This window comes from Corvus moneduloides, chromosome Z (assembly GCF_009650955.1).
Source record: "Corvus moneduloides isolate bCorMon1 chromosome Z, bCorMon1.pri, whole genome shotgun sequence".
In the NCBI taxonomy this organism is placed as follows: domain Eukaryota; kingdom Metazoa; phylum Chordata; class Aves; order Passeriformes; family Corvidae; genus Corvus; species Corvus moneduloides.
The window spans coordinates 31,475,528-31,491,641 of NC_045511.1; the positions used below are offsets into that span (position 1 = coordinate 31,475,528).

At 42.8% G+C, this 16,114-nt stretch overlaps 1 protein-coding gene and 1 long non-coding RNA gene across 2 annotated transcripts; both read right to left on the reverse strand.

The window, feature by feature from the left end:
- Window positions 1-7,929: 7,929 nt before the first annotated feature.
- Window positions 7,930-14,837, reverse strand: THAP1 (THAP domain containing 1). The gene is made up of 3 exons (XM_032096855.1): window positions 14,658-14,837; window positions 14,028-14,223; window positions 7,930-9,972 (listed from the first exon to the last, which is right to left on the reverse strand). The coding sequence occupies exons 1-3, from the start codon at window positions 14,726-14,728 to the stop codon at window positions 9,505-9,507; spliced, it is 735 nt and encodes a 244-aa protein (XP_031952746.1). The 5' UTR covers window positions 14,729-14,837; the 3' UTR covers window positions 7,930-9,504.
- Window positions 11,118-12,848, reverse strand: LOC116438177. The gene is made up of 2 exons (XR_004237620.1): window positions 12,747-12,848; window positions 11,118-11,956 (listed from the first exon to the last, which is right to left on the reverse strand). It is a non-coding gene; the product is annotated as an uncharacterized LOC116438177 (long non-coding RNA).
- Window positions 14,838-16,114: the final 1,277 nt, after the last annotated feature.

Consider the following 16,114-nt stretch of genomic DNA (forward strand, 5'->3'; position numbering starts at 1 on the left):
ACTTCATGCCTAAGAGTACTGAGTGTAGAAGAAATAAAGTCGTGTGACATGCATGCATCATAGCCTATATCCATAACAGAACAATTCTGAGTAATATCAACTAATATCAAGATGAGTGTAAACACAGCATAGTTTAGATAGTTTAGATACTTTCACAGTTTCTGAATTAACTCAGAGTATGCTTTTCATATAATTTGCAAAAATTAACCTTTGGGCAACATGTAATCATAACACAAGTGATGTGAAAGTAATGTTAGGTAGTAGAATGCCCTGTAATTATTTGGTAATAATTATTTTGTAATTACTTGATATAATTTTGTAATTATTTGGTATAACCCATGGATATATCTTAAAACTGTGTAAGTTCATCAAATATTTAAAGTTATGAAACAGCAAACTGGAAGGTTTTGAGACCTAAACAGCTGTCTCTACTGGATGACACCTTTGATATTTGTCATTTGTCTTTCTTCTTACAAGCCAGAAAAGCTGAATACAAAACCAAATGTTTACATCTTCACCTCACTGGAAAGCATAATTGATATTACTTACGAAATAAGCAAAAACTAGTTTTGCCCTTTATACCATGTCAGAATATCCTATTTCCTGTAACTGTTTTAATGGCCTGTCTGTGCCTAGTCAGAAGAATTCAGCTGAAGGTATTTAGGTAACTTGGCCTATTAGTAAACCAAGGCTGGGTTGGAGTAACTCCCTGAACTGGGAGCAGAGTCCGACAGTTTGTGTATATTAGTAGGAGGAGGAACATATGGCATAACAGTCAAAATGCTCTGCAGACTACTCCTATGGTGCAGGAAGAATGGGCTGGGAAGAGGTCCAGCTCTCCAAAAGAAGGCTGATAAGTGTAGGGCCAGTCCCTGGCAAGTCAACGGATGATGGGGCAGTGTGCCAGGAGACAGCTTGCCATGGACCTGATAGAGCTTACAGAACAAATACCACCTCCACTAAACTTCACAAAGGCCCAAAAACACCTTTTAACTGCCTCAGGCCAAACTGGGCTGCTGTCATCCTTCTCCACATTATCATCCTTGTATCTCTTCGCTGGGGCAGCCAACAGACCTGATTTCATATGGTTTGTAATGTTTTAAGGCTGTCAGCAAGCCCAGAGAGCTTGATGCATTAATACCAGATGCAAACAACATGATAATCAGCTAAATCAAAAGGAGCAATAAAAGAACTGCAGAGTTTAATTCACAGTTTAATTCCTCTATGGGTAATGGGGATGACTATTTGCATAGGACTGCTACCAGGCACCTCACTCAGTCAGGTAAATAACCACTTACCATTGCAGCTGGATTTTACCTTACCATGATCTGACAGCAGCACAGCAGACTGCCACACTGCAGTCCTGTTGTGGACTGTTGTTTGTGCCACACTGCACACATATGATGTCTTGTTGTGACATCATGAGCAAGCACTTGGCTGCTGAAGCTATACATGACTTCATGACTTTGTTCCAAAAGAACAATGCTGCGTAGTCTTGTCTGAGACAATGAGGCTGCCACAGTAACTCTCTTCTGCACAAAGCTGATGAGAATGGTGGACTTCCCAATGATACAATAACATTTTCAGAAATTCAAAGAAGAAATTCTAGCTCCTTGGGACTCAGCAAAGCTTTACCCAAAATGTTCAGAGTTAGGCTTTTAACATTTCAGCACTAGCAGGTCTTTTACAGTTGATTTTTTTTTTTGGTGGTGGGGGAGGAGGGAAGCTACATCAGTGGTGAGGACATTGCTCAGAAAACTCTCCTGTCCCGTGGGAATTGCTAAGCTCACTTTTATATCTCTTATGTATAGGAATCAAGAGGCAAGCAGAATAAAAGCAAAACTCAGCTTGAAAGCACAGAGTGAAATCCATTGAAATATTAAGCAAGCTCCTCTTTCCTCAGGCCAAACTCATCCATTAACCCGAAACAGTCTTCAGAGACAGGCTTTTCATTCCAATGCTGTTTCCAACCGCATTTTGCATTTTCATCTCTGTGGCACATTTTATAGTATGAAACAGCAAAATTTACCCATCCATAATAAAAGGTTACTGCCCCACCTTCCAAATTCAATTCCCTGTTCAATTGCTGACAAGCTCTGTAACTGAATAGGTCAGTGTCTCATTATCATGTACAAAACATCAAAAAATGTATTTAAAAACACAGATGTTTAAATTCTGGGAGTATTAGTAGAAAAAAACCCAGATGGATCTTTGTTAAGAGAGAAGAGTGATGCTGTAGAGGAGCAAGGCAAGGCACACAAGAACCAGAGAAAATTATATGCTATTCAGTATTATAAAAGATTTCTAGCAAGGAGAAAAGTCTTACTTCTATACTCATATCTCATCACAGAGATGACGGATTTACTAGGCAGCAAGACTTTGTGGTGATCCTCCTGTGAAAAACAAGCAAGGACAATGTCATCTCCTGTATGTGTAAACTTCTGATTTCTTCTGTGACTGGAGTAAAAGGTGTTGAAGCAGGCTGGGCGTTTATTTAGTGTAGGAATCCAGGCAGCATTGGGAACAACACAAGAAAGCACCATTTGCAGATATTTATTTAATTTAATTACATCTTATCACTGAAGTCATATACATGTCAATTACCTGGTGGCTACTATTTGAAGCAAAAAATCTAAGTTCTAGCAACCTTAGCAGACAGACCAAGAGGTAAACATCAGTATTGATGGAAGGATGGTGATCACCATAGTGATACTATTAGGTTAAGTAATGTTATTATAAGATTGCTTGTTCATTTAAGATTTATTACATATGTATTTCAATTTTTTTCCAGTTATATGAAAATTTACCATGAGGATATCTTGAGTTTGTCAGCTGATGACAGTATCAAAGAAAGGCAATTCCACTGATGCTATAACTGTGGTTTGTGGGTGTCTATATTTTAAACAGATGATTTCCAAACAAGCAGAGCTCTTTAAGCTGAAACAGCTACATGCACATTCACTTGGGGGAATAGATGTTTCCTATTATACACAACCAAGAGATTTCCATGCTGTAGTATCTGTACTAGAGAACCTGCCCAGTTCCTCACCATGCTGAACACATAAATAAACTCTGAGCAATTGCAGTCCCTTGTCATGCAAAAAGAAAAAAGAACACTAGTAAAAATATTTCCCTGTCTGAACTCAGAAAGAAAGAAATTAAGATAATAACTGAAAGTATATACATACAACAGAATTTGAGGCCATTGTTATATAAATTCTTTTTCAGTCCCTCAACATAACACCACAAATATTCTTCTGACAGCAACTCCTAGAATTCCTCAGATTAAAACCACCACCACAAAATCATTCAATATAACACTGTATCAGCTCAGGACACCTATGGGACAAACCTGCATGATAAAGCTTAAAATAATTAGAAATTGAAACATTTATCAGTAAGGCCATCATCTGCGGCCTGAATTCACATGACTTCCTGTGGGAGCTGTAAGACTCCACCTTGGTGGCTCACAACAAGCTTGGGAATAACTCTCCCTTTAGATTTTCTTTACATGAGGACGCTATTCTGCTGGACCTGACAACATCAGCATCAGTGAAGTGATTAATGAAGAGTCTGATCCTGTCAATACAAAATAAAGAAGAAGAAGAAAAAAGAAAACACACAAAAAGGGCAAGAAATTTGGACTGAGCTGTAAAAGTAGACATCCAAAGCTTCCTTCTCTCAGACCAAGCACCTCTGGTTATTATCAAAAACCTTTAAGTACAGGTGGAAGTCTTGGGATTTCTTAAACTGAGAAAAAATCCCTTCCTGTTAATATAAAAAAAATATCATCCCTTCCTTCTTGAGCCACAGGTACAAGCTGTAAAGCACCTGAAGACAAAAAAGTTCACTTTTTCTGCAAAAGACTTGTGAGATTCCTGAAAAGTATGAGAATGGGTGACTGACCCCTGCAATGGAGGAAGGCCCAGAGGAGATGGGCAAGAATGATATGCTGAAGGAAGAATGTAAGGAAAAACAACGAATTGTCATAAAGATGAAATTATCTCAGCGCAAGAGGGGCTGGATAGAAAACTTTGCTTTAGGAATACAGCTGCATCATGCAGTCCTAAGATCAAATAAACAGCCTTCCCTGAAACAATTAGTCAAGAGTAATGTTTTCCTAAGCTAACCAGGCCAGCGTGGGAGGGTAGTCTGTATGTGACTGAGCCCAATATAAAGTATAGAAACTACACAACTCAAAAAATCAGCTTAGAAGGCAGTAACTGGCTTGAGCTGGTGTAACATGCATATTTCTTCCCAGTAACTGTGAGGACACAGTGTCATGACAGCAAGCATTTAGAGACCAGTAATAGGAATTTGCACAGTGTATCTGAATTGTGATTCCACTGCATATTGCAGCTGCTATATTGTGATTGTGCTGCAATTCCAGTATATTGCTGTAACATTCTGCTGAATCAAAGTCCTGGATACATCTGTGAGAACTTGGTTAGAGAGTACTGGACTATGGATGCAGGCTACTAAATAAGCCCAACACAAAAGACGACACCATTACTGGAAGCAAGACCTCTTCCTTTTTCTGGATTACCTGTTCCAGGTCATTGAATTGAAGAGCTCTCAGTAGAAAGTCACACATCTTTCATAGCCTCAAATACTGAAGCATTGGTTCTTCTACAGATGGCTGGTACAGCCTCAGACTCTCCATATTTAATGGTCACATCCAATGAAACCTGAAAGGAAATGAAAAGCCTGCCTGATTTGCTCAAGACCTCCATGAACTTCAAAAAAACAGTCAAACCAAACAAACACTCTACTGACTGGTCTGATAGTGTTTTTCATACTCATCCCTAACTAAAAGACCACTGGAACCAATTAAGAGACAGAGGACAATCACTTTTCAGAAGTTCCTAGAACGTGTGAGCCCAGGCCCTACAATCTATTTGCCCTGTACGATAGGAGGAGGCACCTACAGGAGGATCAATGGCTCATTTTGCACAACGAAAAGCCTGACGCTCAATGCAAAATCAACTCACACTGGCACGACTGTGGACAGACTTAATTAATAATTTAGTTATGACAATGTAATGTAACTATTCTCAAGAGAGGTACTTGAACCTTTCCTTCTCAGTAACCAATTTAAATGTTTTCTTTAACTTAGGAATATTTAAGACGACTTGTTTCGAGTTAGTCATAGCAGATTAAACAGCAACTTTGCAACACATTTGTTTGCCCATTTTTAAACTCTTTCAGCCTATATGACACTGTAAGGCCTGCCTAATTTTGTGCAATAAAATGCTGCAGTTCTATCAAAGATCTCTATGTAAAGATATAATTTCCATTGAAAGCATTGAACAAGTGCAAAGGGAAATCTCTAAGAGCAATTACTGTCATATTTTTGAGTCAGGTATCCTGTTTTTCTGTTTCTCATTTATAAACAAATCATTATCATGGCAGAGTATGGTAAATAAACTGCTGTGCTTAAAACAGCAGGAGTTACATACCTGAACTTGCAGTCATCAACATGCTTCAGCAGATTGTGTTTTGGTTGTTAAAATTAGACTATAGCTCACCCCCTTCCACCCTGCCAAAGCCACCTGATGAAGGTGTAAGCTGTCAGGAAACAAATAAGCCTATGGACTAAAACCTAAAACAGATCTCAGGAAATAAAGAAAGGAAAAGGGCAACTAGGAATAACTGCCTGGGTCCAGAAAATCAAGTAGCAGGAGAAGTCCTTAGGAATGTAGTCAGGAACTGTTGAGGTTTTAGTTTTACCCAAGCAACTCTTTTCCTCCCCTGTTTCCTTCATTCAGAGTGGGACTTGCTTTGCACTTTCTTCAGCTGCAAGAGAACTTCTTCATGAGTCACACAGGACACCAAAGCCCTAATTCCTAAGAGAGCTGAAGGAAAATAGAATGTCAGCAAGACAGAAGATTTCTTGGACATTTTGATTTCCTTAATTTGCTGCCACAGTTTTTAATACCATGCCAGTGACAACGTAGACAAGGTGGTAACTGGAAATGCAGGAGTAAACAGAGCAGTGACAAAGAACTCCCTCAGTATGACAAGAAGTAATTCAAGTATTTAGCTATTCAATTTTTTTCCCATAAAACATACTTCTGAGTTTGAAAAGTCCCAGTTAGACAGGGAAATCTAATACTTTGCGGAGGTGTAAGAAGAAAAAAAGCAAACACTACACATAATTCAGATACCCTGCTGCAGCAAAAGGAGAACTGGGGAAACAGGGAGAAGTAAGCCAAAACTTTTTAGAAGTGGCTCCAATTCCTATCTGTTGAAGCATCTGCCCATTTCAAAATAAATCTGTCTATAATTCAAGGATGGGATATTTTTTGCCAATTTTGCTATTTTCTAACTTGCTTGAATTACTCAGTTTATAAAACAGGCTTCAGTGAAACGTATTTAAACAAATGCCAGCTACTGCACACACACTTGAACAACCACATGCCATTCTACAATTCCAACCTCTGCTTTTTAATTCCCAATCACATCTTTTCAGAGACATTTATGAAATTGGTGCTAGTGCAGGTACCATTTGTGGCCAATGCAAACAGTAATTGTTGCAGACCTCTTTAACAGATGATTGCGTGGATGTAACAAATCCCATAAGAGGAAATTTTAACACATGCTTGGGGAACATATTGTGCTTATTAGCTAGAATTCTTTTCCTAGCCTTGCCAGTAGCAGAGAGCCTTCATCTTCTCTTTCTATACTGCTACCAAACAAGAGAGATTGTGAAAGAGTGGGTAGGGTGCAGTGCAGAAAAGTCAATTGCTAAAAGAAAATCAGTTGTTTCTGTGCCAGTCTTTTTTCCCCACTTCAGAGCTCTGTAGTACCGAGCACCCTCATGGGTCTAATAAATTCCACACCTAGCCCTGACATGACTACATCAGGAGTTAACACGACTTTTTTTTAAAGGAAAAAAAAATAGCTGCTGAAGAAGAAATTCAAGCCTGTTGTCAGAATAGGCTGCACCTCTTCTTAGAAAAATCCTCTGGTAAGAAGAAAGCACGACCATTGGGCAGCAGTCCCCTCCTCAGCATGTTACTTCCAAAACAGTCCAGACAAGGAATAATCAACCCCCTCAACAGAAGAAACATTTATTTGAGTCAGCTGTTAAATCAACTTCACCAACGCAAATAGCTTAAAGAAAAAAGAACTCCACACACCAGCTGTCTATCAGTGTACCTTAAATCTACCTTGCAGACTTAGTTTTGTTGGGCCGCCTTCCTGAAGGGTTATGAAGCTAAAACACCCAAAGGAAAGGCCCAACAAGCACAGCAGCCAAAGCATAAGGTGGGGGGAAACAGGGAACCTTGGCCAAGGTGGAAGGAAATGGTGCTGAACATCAAGAGTAGGATTCAGAAGCAGCTGACATAATGCTCATTGCACCCAGAGGAGAGGATTTACTTCTCCTCATGCCCCGCTTTTGGCCGTGTCTTTAACTTGTATCAGGCGCGGTACTATTGGCCTCCACTGCCTCTCCACTATGAGCCAAACCTGCTGCTTTAGTGAGCTGAAGTGCCCCACAGAAGGGTGCAACCAGCACCAGAACTGGAGGACATAAGAAGGGTGGCAGCAGGAGTACGAGTACACAACCAAGTGGGGGGGGCAGACGCAGGTGGCAAGGGGTGTGGTACTGCAGCAATCCACTGTGCCTCAGGAAGTCACACTTGAAATTCCTGAAGAGTAAGAGAGGGTATTCTGCAGAGAAAATAGACACAATCTGCTATCTGGTCACACATGCCAACAGCATAGCAACAGTTTTTTAAACGTCTTTTCCTTGTCACTTTTGAATTTTACCAATTTTAAACACAAAGTGTAACAGCAACAAGACTTGGGAACCCAACATCTAAACAAGGAAACTAGTAGAAAATAAAAATGCAAAATGTCAAGACAATTTTGGCAAAATCCTGGGAAAAGAGAAGAGAGGGCAATTAAAAATCTAACACACCATTTGCTTTTCAAATTTTTAATTAGGTATAATAAATGTACACAAAAGGAAGCATCAGCATTTTTGTTCATTTTAAGTGTATGATACGGTAGGGAAAATAGACACATGGCATGAGTGAGGTCAGAAGTATCAAGACTGGTTTGAAACATTTCAAAATGTCATGCTAACGGGATATTAAGGGAAGCTTTTAAAGCCATCATGAACAAGGCTTGTTTAACATCAGAGCTAGAACCCACATTGCATAAAAGTTTGACACAGACTTCAATTTTCTTCATGTCTTGTATATCCAGGAATTTCAGCTGTGAAGCCTAAATTAGGGTTAGCCATTTTCTCTCATTTTGAATGAGTTCATTGACGAAATAAATTATTAGACGGTAAGTGCAAACTGCTGCACTGCTTTGTCATGCTTAATCTATTACTAGAAAGAGTCTTAATAAGGCTGAGTAAGAGGCAGCAGCATTTGAGATATTATAAACCAGTCTAGCACCAAGCAACTCCAAAGTCTAGTTCCCTATTTGCCCTTTGGTGGATGCCCTTTGGGGAGTGAAAAAAGGAAAGAAATAAAACCACTGCATACTGCAAAGCCATAAATATCTGATTCCCTGGAAAATAAAAAACTTACTTCATTTCCTGAAGCTACACATGGTCGACATGTGTTATTGACACATGAAATTATGCAAAATAATTTCAAAACCAAGGACGACACTTGACCAGTTACAGTGTTTATGAGTAGATGACCCTACAACACACTGAACTGTGTATTACCAGTATACTTTTGCAAGCAGTCACTGTAAACAGTACATTGTCTTATTGACTCTGCCAACAGTGCAGTAACATACGCGTTCAGTTCAGCCCTGCACTTCAGGACTATTTTTAAGTGCCCTCAAAACAAAAGACGCTTCTACGGCTCTCGTTAGCTATGCTAATGAATTCTTCTCATCACCCTCAAAACACACATGTGGCAAACAGTTACTCCAAAAGAAGAGGTTCATTTACATACCTCACCCAAAGGGATCCAGGAATTAGACTTTTTGCAGTGCTTCAAATGCATAGCAAACTGAAGTTGGAAGTTTTCCCAGACTGAAATGTGCATCTTATCTATCTTTCTGCAGCACTTGCAGATGTTAGCTGACCTAATTCTGTTCTTTCTAAAATCAGTGAAAACTACTTACTGGGGATTACCAAAGCCAACATTAGAAGTCTTGACAAAGCACTAGGTGTACAACCACCCAAATTTCACTCTCAGCCAGATTCAGTTCCCATCCCCTGTAAGTATAAGACAGACATCATTAAAAAAAAAGTAAATTTCTTTGTGTCTTCAATCTTGCATCTTTTCCTTCTGGAAGCAATTCAGATTTTGTAAATTAATTGCATATTCTAATTCTGAGATGCTTGCATCTTCAATATATTAAAAGTGTATCAAACTGAAATGACAATGAAGAAAAAATATCTTATTTGTATGACTGCTTAATTACTGTTATAGAATTCTAGAGAGTCTTACATACAGAATTAGAAAGAATTTAGTTTTTAAACTAAATTTCTTGGCCTACCAAAGTGAAAACAGATGTTCTTGACTTCTAGGCAGGTACTTCTACGATTTCAAAATAGTCATTAGGCAGAATCACATAGCCTTTTCCTGCCAATATGTCTTTTTCTTTCTGAAACTGAACAATTTCTCTCAGTTTTTCAATCTGTCTTTCCTGACGCCGGCATCGCTGTTGCGCTGTCTTGAGCTTCTTCCGCAGTTTTTCAACTTGTTCCTCCAGCTGTTGAATTCTTTTTCGCTGATGAACTGTATCCTCTACGGTATAGTTATGATCACAAAAAACAGCAAGATTGCTGGGGGTCTGGAGAGGGGGCATCAATAATCCAATACTTGGATCTACAAATCTGGCATCTATTTGAGACAAGTGAAAAGAAGGAGTTGATGGAGACGGTGCCAGTACTGGAGCTGCTGGTGGTGGTGGTGGTGGCGGAGGCGGTGGTGGCGGTGGCAGTGGAGGAGGTGGCAGTGGATCTTCTGGCTGCTCTGCAAATTCCTCAGACTAGAAAGAACAAGACAAAAATGTACATTTAATGCTTAACATTGTTTACAACTCAACTCCCGTATAATAACCCCAGAACAAACTGAATAACCAGGTTTTAAATTAATAAAATAAATTTCAAAGCCAAGATTTCAAAAACTGGCAAACATTTCCGGGCCTGCTTTGTCTGGCTTCTCAACTGGACATATTTTAAAGCAGCTTCATTTTAAGGTCTCTTTGAAACTCAAGCCCTTAATGTCTAAACACTTCTTTTGATGAGCAGATTTTTGAAATCTATATCCACAATTACCTAAGAAGCAAGAACACAGGCTGCAATTCCATAAAACAGAGTTCAGATGACCTAGTAACTCATCACTGCCATCCCCATTCCCCTTTGGCCCTCCTTCTTTCTGCTGTGTCACATCACTTTGTAATTGAGCCTATCAGCTAACTTAATCAAAAACACATCAGAAGCAGACAATCTTCTGCTGAGGTAGAATAAGGGTCAACTACTGAGCAGGCTGATAGGCTGGCAGCGCGGAGAGATAGACACAGCAACACCAGTCTTCTCAATAACTGGAAGGGACTCTGTCACTGGCTCTGGGCTGCAGCATAAGGGCTTGGTTGCAAGAGACATCACGAACCAAAATAAACAGCTCTTCAACAGCAAAGCTGCCCTCTCATCTTTGGTATTTACTCTTTGCTCAAACATAGTTGCTAAAATGACAGAAAGCTATTCAATCTCCCACTATCACTGCATATATTTTCTGTCCATTACTAAATGTCAAAGCAATGCAACACAAAGTATGACCTACACCTGCCCTGATATGTGGAAGAAGTGAGAATCATGGATTCATAGAATGGTTTGGGTTGGAACGGACCCTAAAGATCATCCCGTGTCAACACCCCTCTGTCATGGGCAGGGACACCTTTCACTAGACCAGGATGCTCAGAGCCCCATCCAACCTGACCTTGAACACTTCTGGGGATGGAGCATTCACAGTTTCTCTGGGCAACCTGTTCCAGTGCCTCACCACCCTCACAGTAGAGAATTTTTACCTAATATCTAATTTGAACCTGCCCTCTTGCAGTTTAAGGCCATTCTCCCTTGGCCTGTCACTATCTGCCCTTGTAAAAAAGTCCCTTTCCAGCCTTCTTGTAGGCCCTTTTTAGGTACTGGAAATTTGTTATGAGGTTTCCACACCTTCTCTTCCCCAGGCTGAACATCTCCAATTTTTTCAGCCTGTGTCTCTAAGAGGGGTGCTCCATCCTCTGATCATCTTTCTGGCCTTCTCTGGACTCACTCCAACAGGTCCCTGTCCTTCCTGTGCTGGGACCCCAGAGCTGGATGCAGTGTTCCAGGTCGGGTCTCACCAGAGCAGAGCAGAGGGGCAGAATCCCCTCCCTCCCCTGCTGCCCACGCTGCTTTGGATGCGGCCCAGGACTGGCCTTGTGGGCTGTGAGCTCACACTGCCAGGTTATGTTAAGAAACAGGACTGCATAGCTGGCAGATGGAATGGACAGGGGAGAAGCACAGCTCTGCCTTTTGCCAGCAGCAAAATATCAGTTGGCTCAACTCCACTGCAGGGTTTCTTTTGCAGATAAAACTGCATGTTTTATCACATTGCTCTTAATAGGTCCACTTGTACAGTTCAGGACAACACAGATCGCAAACCACTTGAGTATAGGCCAGAGCATAGAATCAGATTCTTTCTTCGCCAAAGGAATCCAGTATAATTCAGAAATGCTTCTGTGCACACGTTGATTGAAAAAGCACTGTTGAAAAAAAAGAGCTTGCAAATTGCCTGTTAAAAAGAAAGCTTAAAACATTCTCAGTAAAAGAGGCACTGAAACAATTTTCTACCTACCCACCAGTTGCCAACACTATTAGTACGAAGAAAAGCATAAGGACTGGGAAAATGTTGATTTGAAGAACAGCCAACAGTCCTCACCATCAGAACATCAAGCTCATCAGATCTGAAGGTCATATCATTAAGTTCCTTGGCTTAACATGCAAACAAGATAGTATTAGATGTTTGGGTGTCTAACTGTCCCTCATACAAACTACAACTTGGCAGACAATAACTGAAAAGGCAGTTTAGTGATTAGTATTGAAGGCAAGTGGTGATTGGCATTAAAGGGAAATTTAATATGCACTCAAAAGTAACTGATCACATGAAAATACAAAACCAGCCAACTATCAGTCTTATTTCTCAGTTATAAAAAACTGCTGCTGTTAGCCTATTCACATATGAATATCCTAAAGAACTTGACCCTTTCAGCTGTCACTATCAAATTTTTCTACAAAAAAATAAACCCTACAAGGCAAAGATAAAGCCAGCAAAAAGAAACTCATTCTTGCTGGAAACAAAAGCAAAAATCAGATCACTGCTGGACTGCTGAATACACAGAGACTATTTGAAGCTACAGAGCATACGCTACCTCTATATACAAATTACTATTGTCACAACGTATCACAGAGAACAGATCTTTGGTATCACTGTGACATCACCAGTGACTTCTAATTACTTCTTCCAGGCAATAAATACTTCTCCTAACACATAAGTAAAGAAAAATATACCAAATTACATTGTGCAAAAGAAAAAAATAATTTTCAAAATTTTTCAAAATACAAAATTCACTGTATTTCAAAATCAGTGTGGATTCAACTTCAAAACAACCACTACTATTCTTTGTTATTACATTGTTACCTGAAGATATGTGGCAGCTTATTCAAAAGTGCCACGAGACAAAGAAGAATAGAACTAAATCCTTCAGAATTAAAAGGCACTCACTCTTCTGTGTTTTTGTAGATCCAGGTATGACAGTGAAATTGGGAACGTGGCTCACTACTAATCCTGCTGCACCAACAGTACTTTTGCAGACTACCCTATACACCCATTCAGCTTTCAGACTGTAAAAAAATTTGCAAGTATTTTACACACAATGAAGAAAATGTGTATTAGACAGATAAGCAAGGAAGTGTAATCAAACAAAAAACACAGCCATATTTCCCTGTAAATTGTCCATCTCCTTATTTTTACCTTGTTTATATTCTCTTATCTGTTACTAGCCACTTTTCATTTTTCAAATGCATTGCCTTTTTATTTCTGCAGCAATCCAATATTGTATATAAATAGAAAAATTGAACAAGAAAAATCTGAATTTTCCTCTGTGAACTTCATCCCATTTCAATCTTTTGCTCCCTAGACCTATTGTATCTATCACTGTCTCCTTTACCACTTTCTCTATGGGACAGCGATGAGAGAGCAGATATTTTATATCCTTTAAAGGAGTTAAAAATCAACCTTTTCCATTCTTGTCTTGAAGTTATTACATCAAGGAGGAAGAACTTGCAAGTGAGTTGCATCTCACAGTAAATTGCTCTAGTGGCACAGCGAAGGAAAGAATACCTCACATAGAAAACTCTACCATCAGAAGTCAGGGACCAGTCTGGCTTTTGAACACAAGGTCAAGGCAAGACAGAGGTGGTCTCAGGACAGACAGACAGTAGGTGCAGGTAAGGTTCTGCCGCTCACTTTTAACTTTGCAAAGCCAGAGGGCCTCCTCTTAAGAGGACAGTGAAGTTTCAGTTAACATCCACCATCTCTTCAAGGCTAGCAGTAGCCATCAGCCATGGGAAGAGAATAATGCCATTTGCAAGCATTAACGAAGGCTCTCTCAGACTCCAAATATGCAGGAAATGCTGTAGAACAGCTCAACTACAGGGCAGTATCTTCTTACTTTGCTGCCATTCCATTTAATTCAGCACATGGATGCTGAATTAAAGGGACACATGAGCAGGTCAGAGCCAGAGTCTGCCTGTACAACACTGTGCACTCCAAAGTCTCGGACAGCCTCACAGAAAACAAGAAAAGCTGTTAGAGGTGTTTCAGTCACCACAGCCTTCCTAGCGACCCCACGTACACACCCTCAGCACCCTGCCAGCCTTCATCCTTCCCAGACTGTATCCGTCCCAGACTGCACCCTCTCCCTGCTCGCTGCCCTGCCACGCTGCAACCAGTGACACGCACAACGCGTTGCGGCACCTGCAGCCATGGGTGCTTTCGGTTTACCTTTTCACCGGGTTCAGTGTAACAAAATATTGTGGGCACAGCATTCTCTTTTAGGAGCTTGTTATTGCACTCCCTCTTAAAGCAATCGGGGGTAAAGTGTTCTGAGCAAATGCTGCTGTACTTGGTCGGCTTGAAGTTTTTCCTCTTAACAGCAGCTTCCCACTTCTTGCAAAGATCGGGTCTTGTAAGAGGAAACCTGCAAGTAAGAGGTACTTTCAGCTTTTCTGGAAAGCGTTATAACCCGGGGGCTCATGGCCAGAGCCAAACCCCTCCTGCCCCCCAGCAGGGGGTGGTCTCAGCCCGCTCTCGCTCTGAAACAGGCAGCTCAGAGGATCCCGTCCCTTGGCTTTCCCCAGGGAGCCGCCGAGAGGGGCGGGCGAGGCCACGAACAGACACATCCATCCATCCATCCATCCATCCATCCATCCATCCATCCATCCATCCATCCATCCATCCGTCCATCCATCCGTCCGTCCGTCCGTCGACACTCACTCACTCACTCACTCACTCGCTCGCTCGCCCGCCCGCCCGCGCGCACTACCTCTCGGCTCCCCGCGAACCTCGCGCGCGCGGCCCCGCGCTGGCCCCGCCCCCGGGCGCGACCCCGCCCCGGCGCCCGCGCGCGCTCACTTGTGGAAGGAGATGGGCTTCTCTTTGTCGTATCGGTTCCGGCAGCGGTAGGCGGAACAGGACTGCACCATCCCGCCCAGCCCCGCGGCCGCCGCGGCGCGGCCTCCGTGGGGACGGGCGAGCCAGCGGGGCGCCGCGAACTCACCGCCGGGCACCCATGCTTCCCCCGCCTCCCGCGGCCCCCCCGCACGCCCGTGACCCTCCGGAGAGGGACGGGAACGGGACGCGCGGCCTCTCCCAACTCCAAGATGGCGGCGCCAGCTTCAACGGAAACTCTCGCGGTAGTGGCGCGCACCGCGCTCCGCCCACTGGGCGCGTCGGCGCGCGGGGTGGAGGCGGAGCTTTGTTTGGCGGGCCCTCCAATCCAGCCGCCTCCTTTCCCTCGCTCCGCCCCCTTCTCGGGGCCCTGCTCCGCCCGCACCCCCGCACCCACAGCCGGGCCGCACCGCCCACACCCCCCCGCACCCACAGCCGGGCAGTGACCCCCACACCCCCTGCGCCCACAGCCGGGCCGCACCGCCCACACCCCCCCGCACCCACAGCCGGGCAGCGCCGCCCACACCCCCCATCATGCGCAGCTGGGCAGCGCTGTCCACCCCCTCCCGCATCCACAACAGGGCAGTGCCTCTCTCCCCCGTATCCACAGCTGGGCAGCGCCTTCCGCCCCGCATTCACAGCTGGGCAGCGCCTCCCGCCCCGCTGGGCACAATCCCGGGACCGAGGGCTGTGCTGCGGTCGTTCCTGCAAGGAGAGGGACCCTTCAGGGACTACTCCGGCCGCGCCATGCCCGAAGTCCTGGCTAGGGATGATCGCCCCATCTGGCAGGCAGGGCTGCGGTCGGGCGGGTGTGCACAACGCGGCTGTCACAGGGACAGGAAGAAGTTGGTTCTGTGAGCCCGGCGGGAGGTTCTGGCTCTCTTCGGGAAGAAAGAAAAAGGAAAAAAAAAAAAAAAAAAAAAAAAAAAAAAAAAAAAAAAAGGGGGCGGGGGAAAGGCAAAAGAAAACAACGCAAAGACCACATTGCCGTAACACACAGGTGAATGGAGGATGTGTAAAACAACTCTGTGTCACTCGCCTAAATGTAGGTTGCAGGTGCATCAGCAAACAGTAAATAGATCTCTCAATAAATCTATCTGTTGTACAAATAAGTTTATTTTGAGCAGTTTCAACATATTACCATTCTTGTAGGCTCACTTTTGAACTCTGCATTAGATGAGCAAGTAAAACCATCCTACTGGAGTGACAGTTTTTGTATAGGAATGACGAAGGAACCTACCTTTAGGTGAGTGATGAGAAAAAGCTGTGGAGGTTCACTTGGGTCCGGGGACATGGTCAGCAAGTGTAACATTATATCTAGAGATTCCCTGACCATGTCCCCGGACCGAAGTGTACCTCCGCAGCTTTTTCTCTGACCCCACACAGACCATTATTTTCTCCTCAGTCTACACTTGCTTTGT

Bases quoted from the DNA above. Each gene is read 5' to 3' on its own strand.
- THAP1 (XM_032096855.1), bottom strand. From the start codon at position 14,728: ATGGTGCAGTCCTGTTCCGCCTACCGCTGCCGGAACCGATACGACAAA. The intron at 14,224-14,657 runs GTGAGCGCGCGC...TCTTACTTGCAG, and splicing joins AAGCCCATCTCCTTCCACAA to GTTTCCTCTTACAAGACCCG. The intron at 9,973-14,027 runs GTAAACCGAAAG...TGTTCTTTCTAG, and splicing joins ACACTGAACCCGGTGAAAAG to TCTGAGGAATTTGCAGAGCA.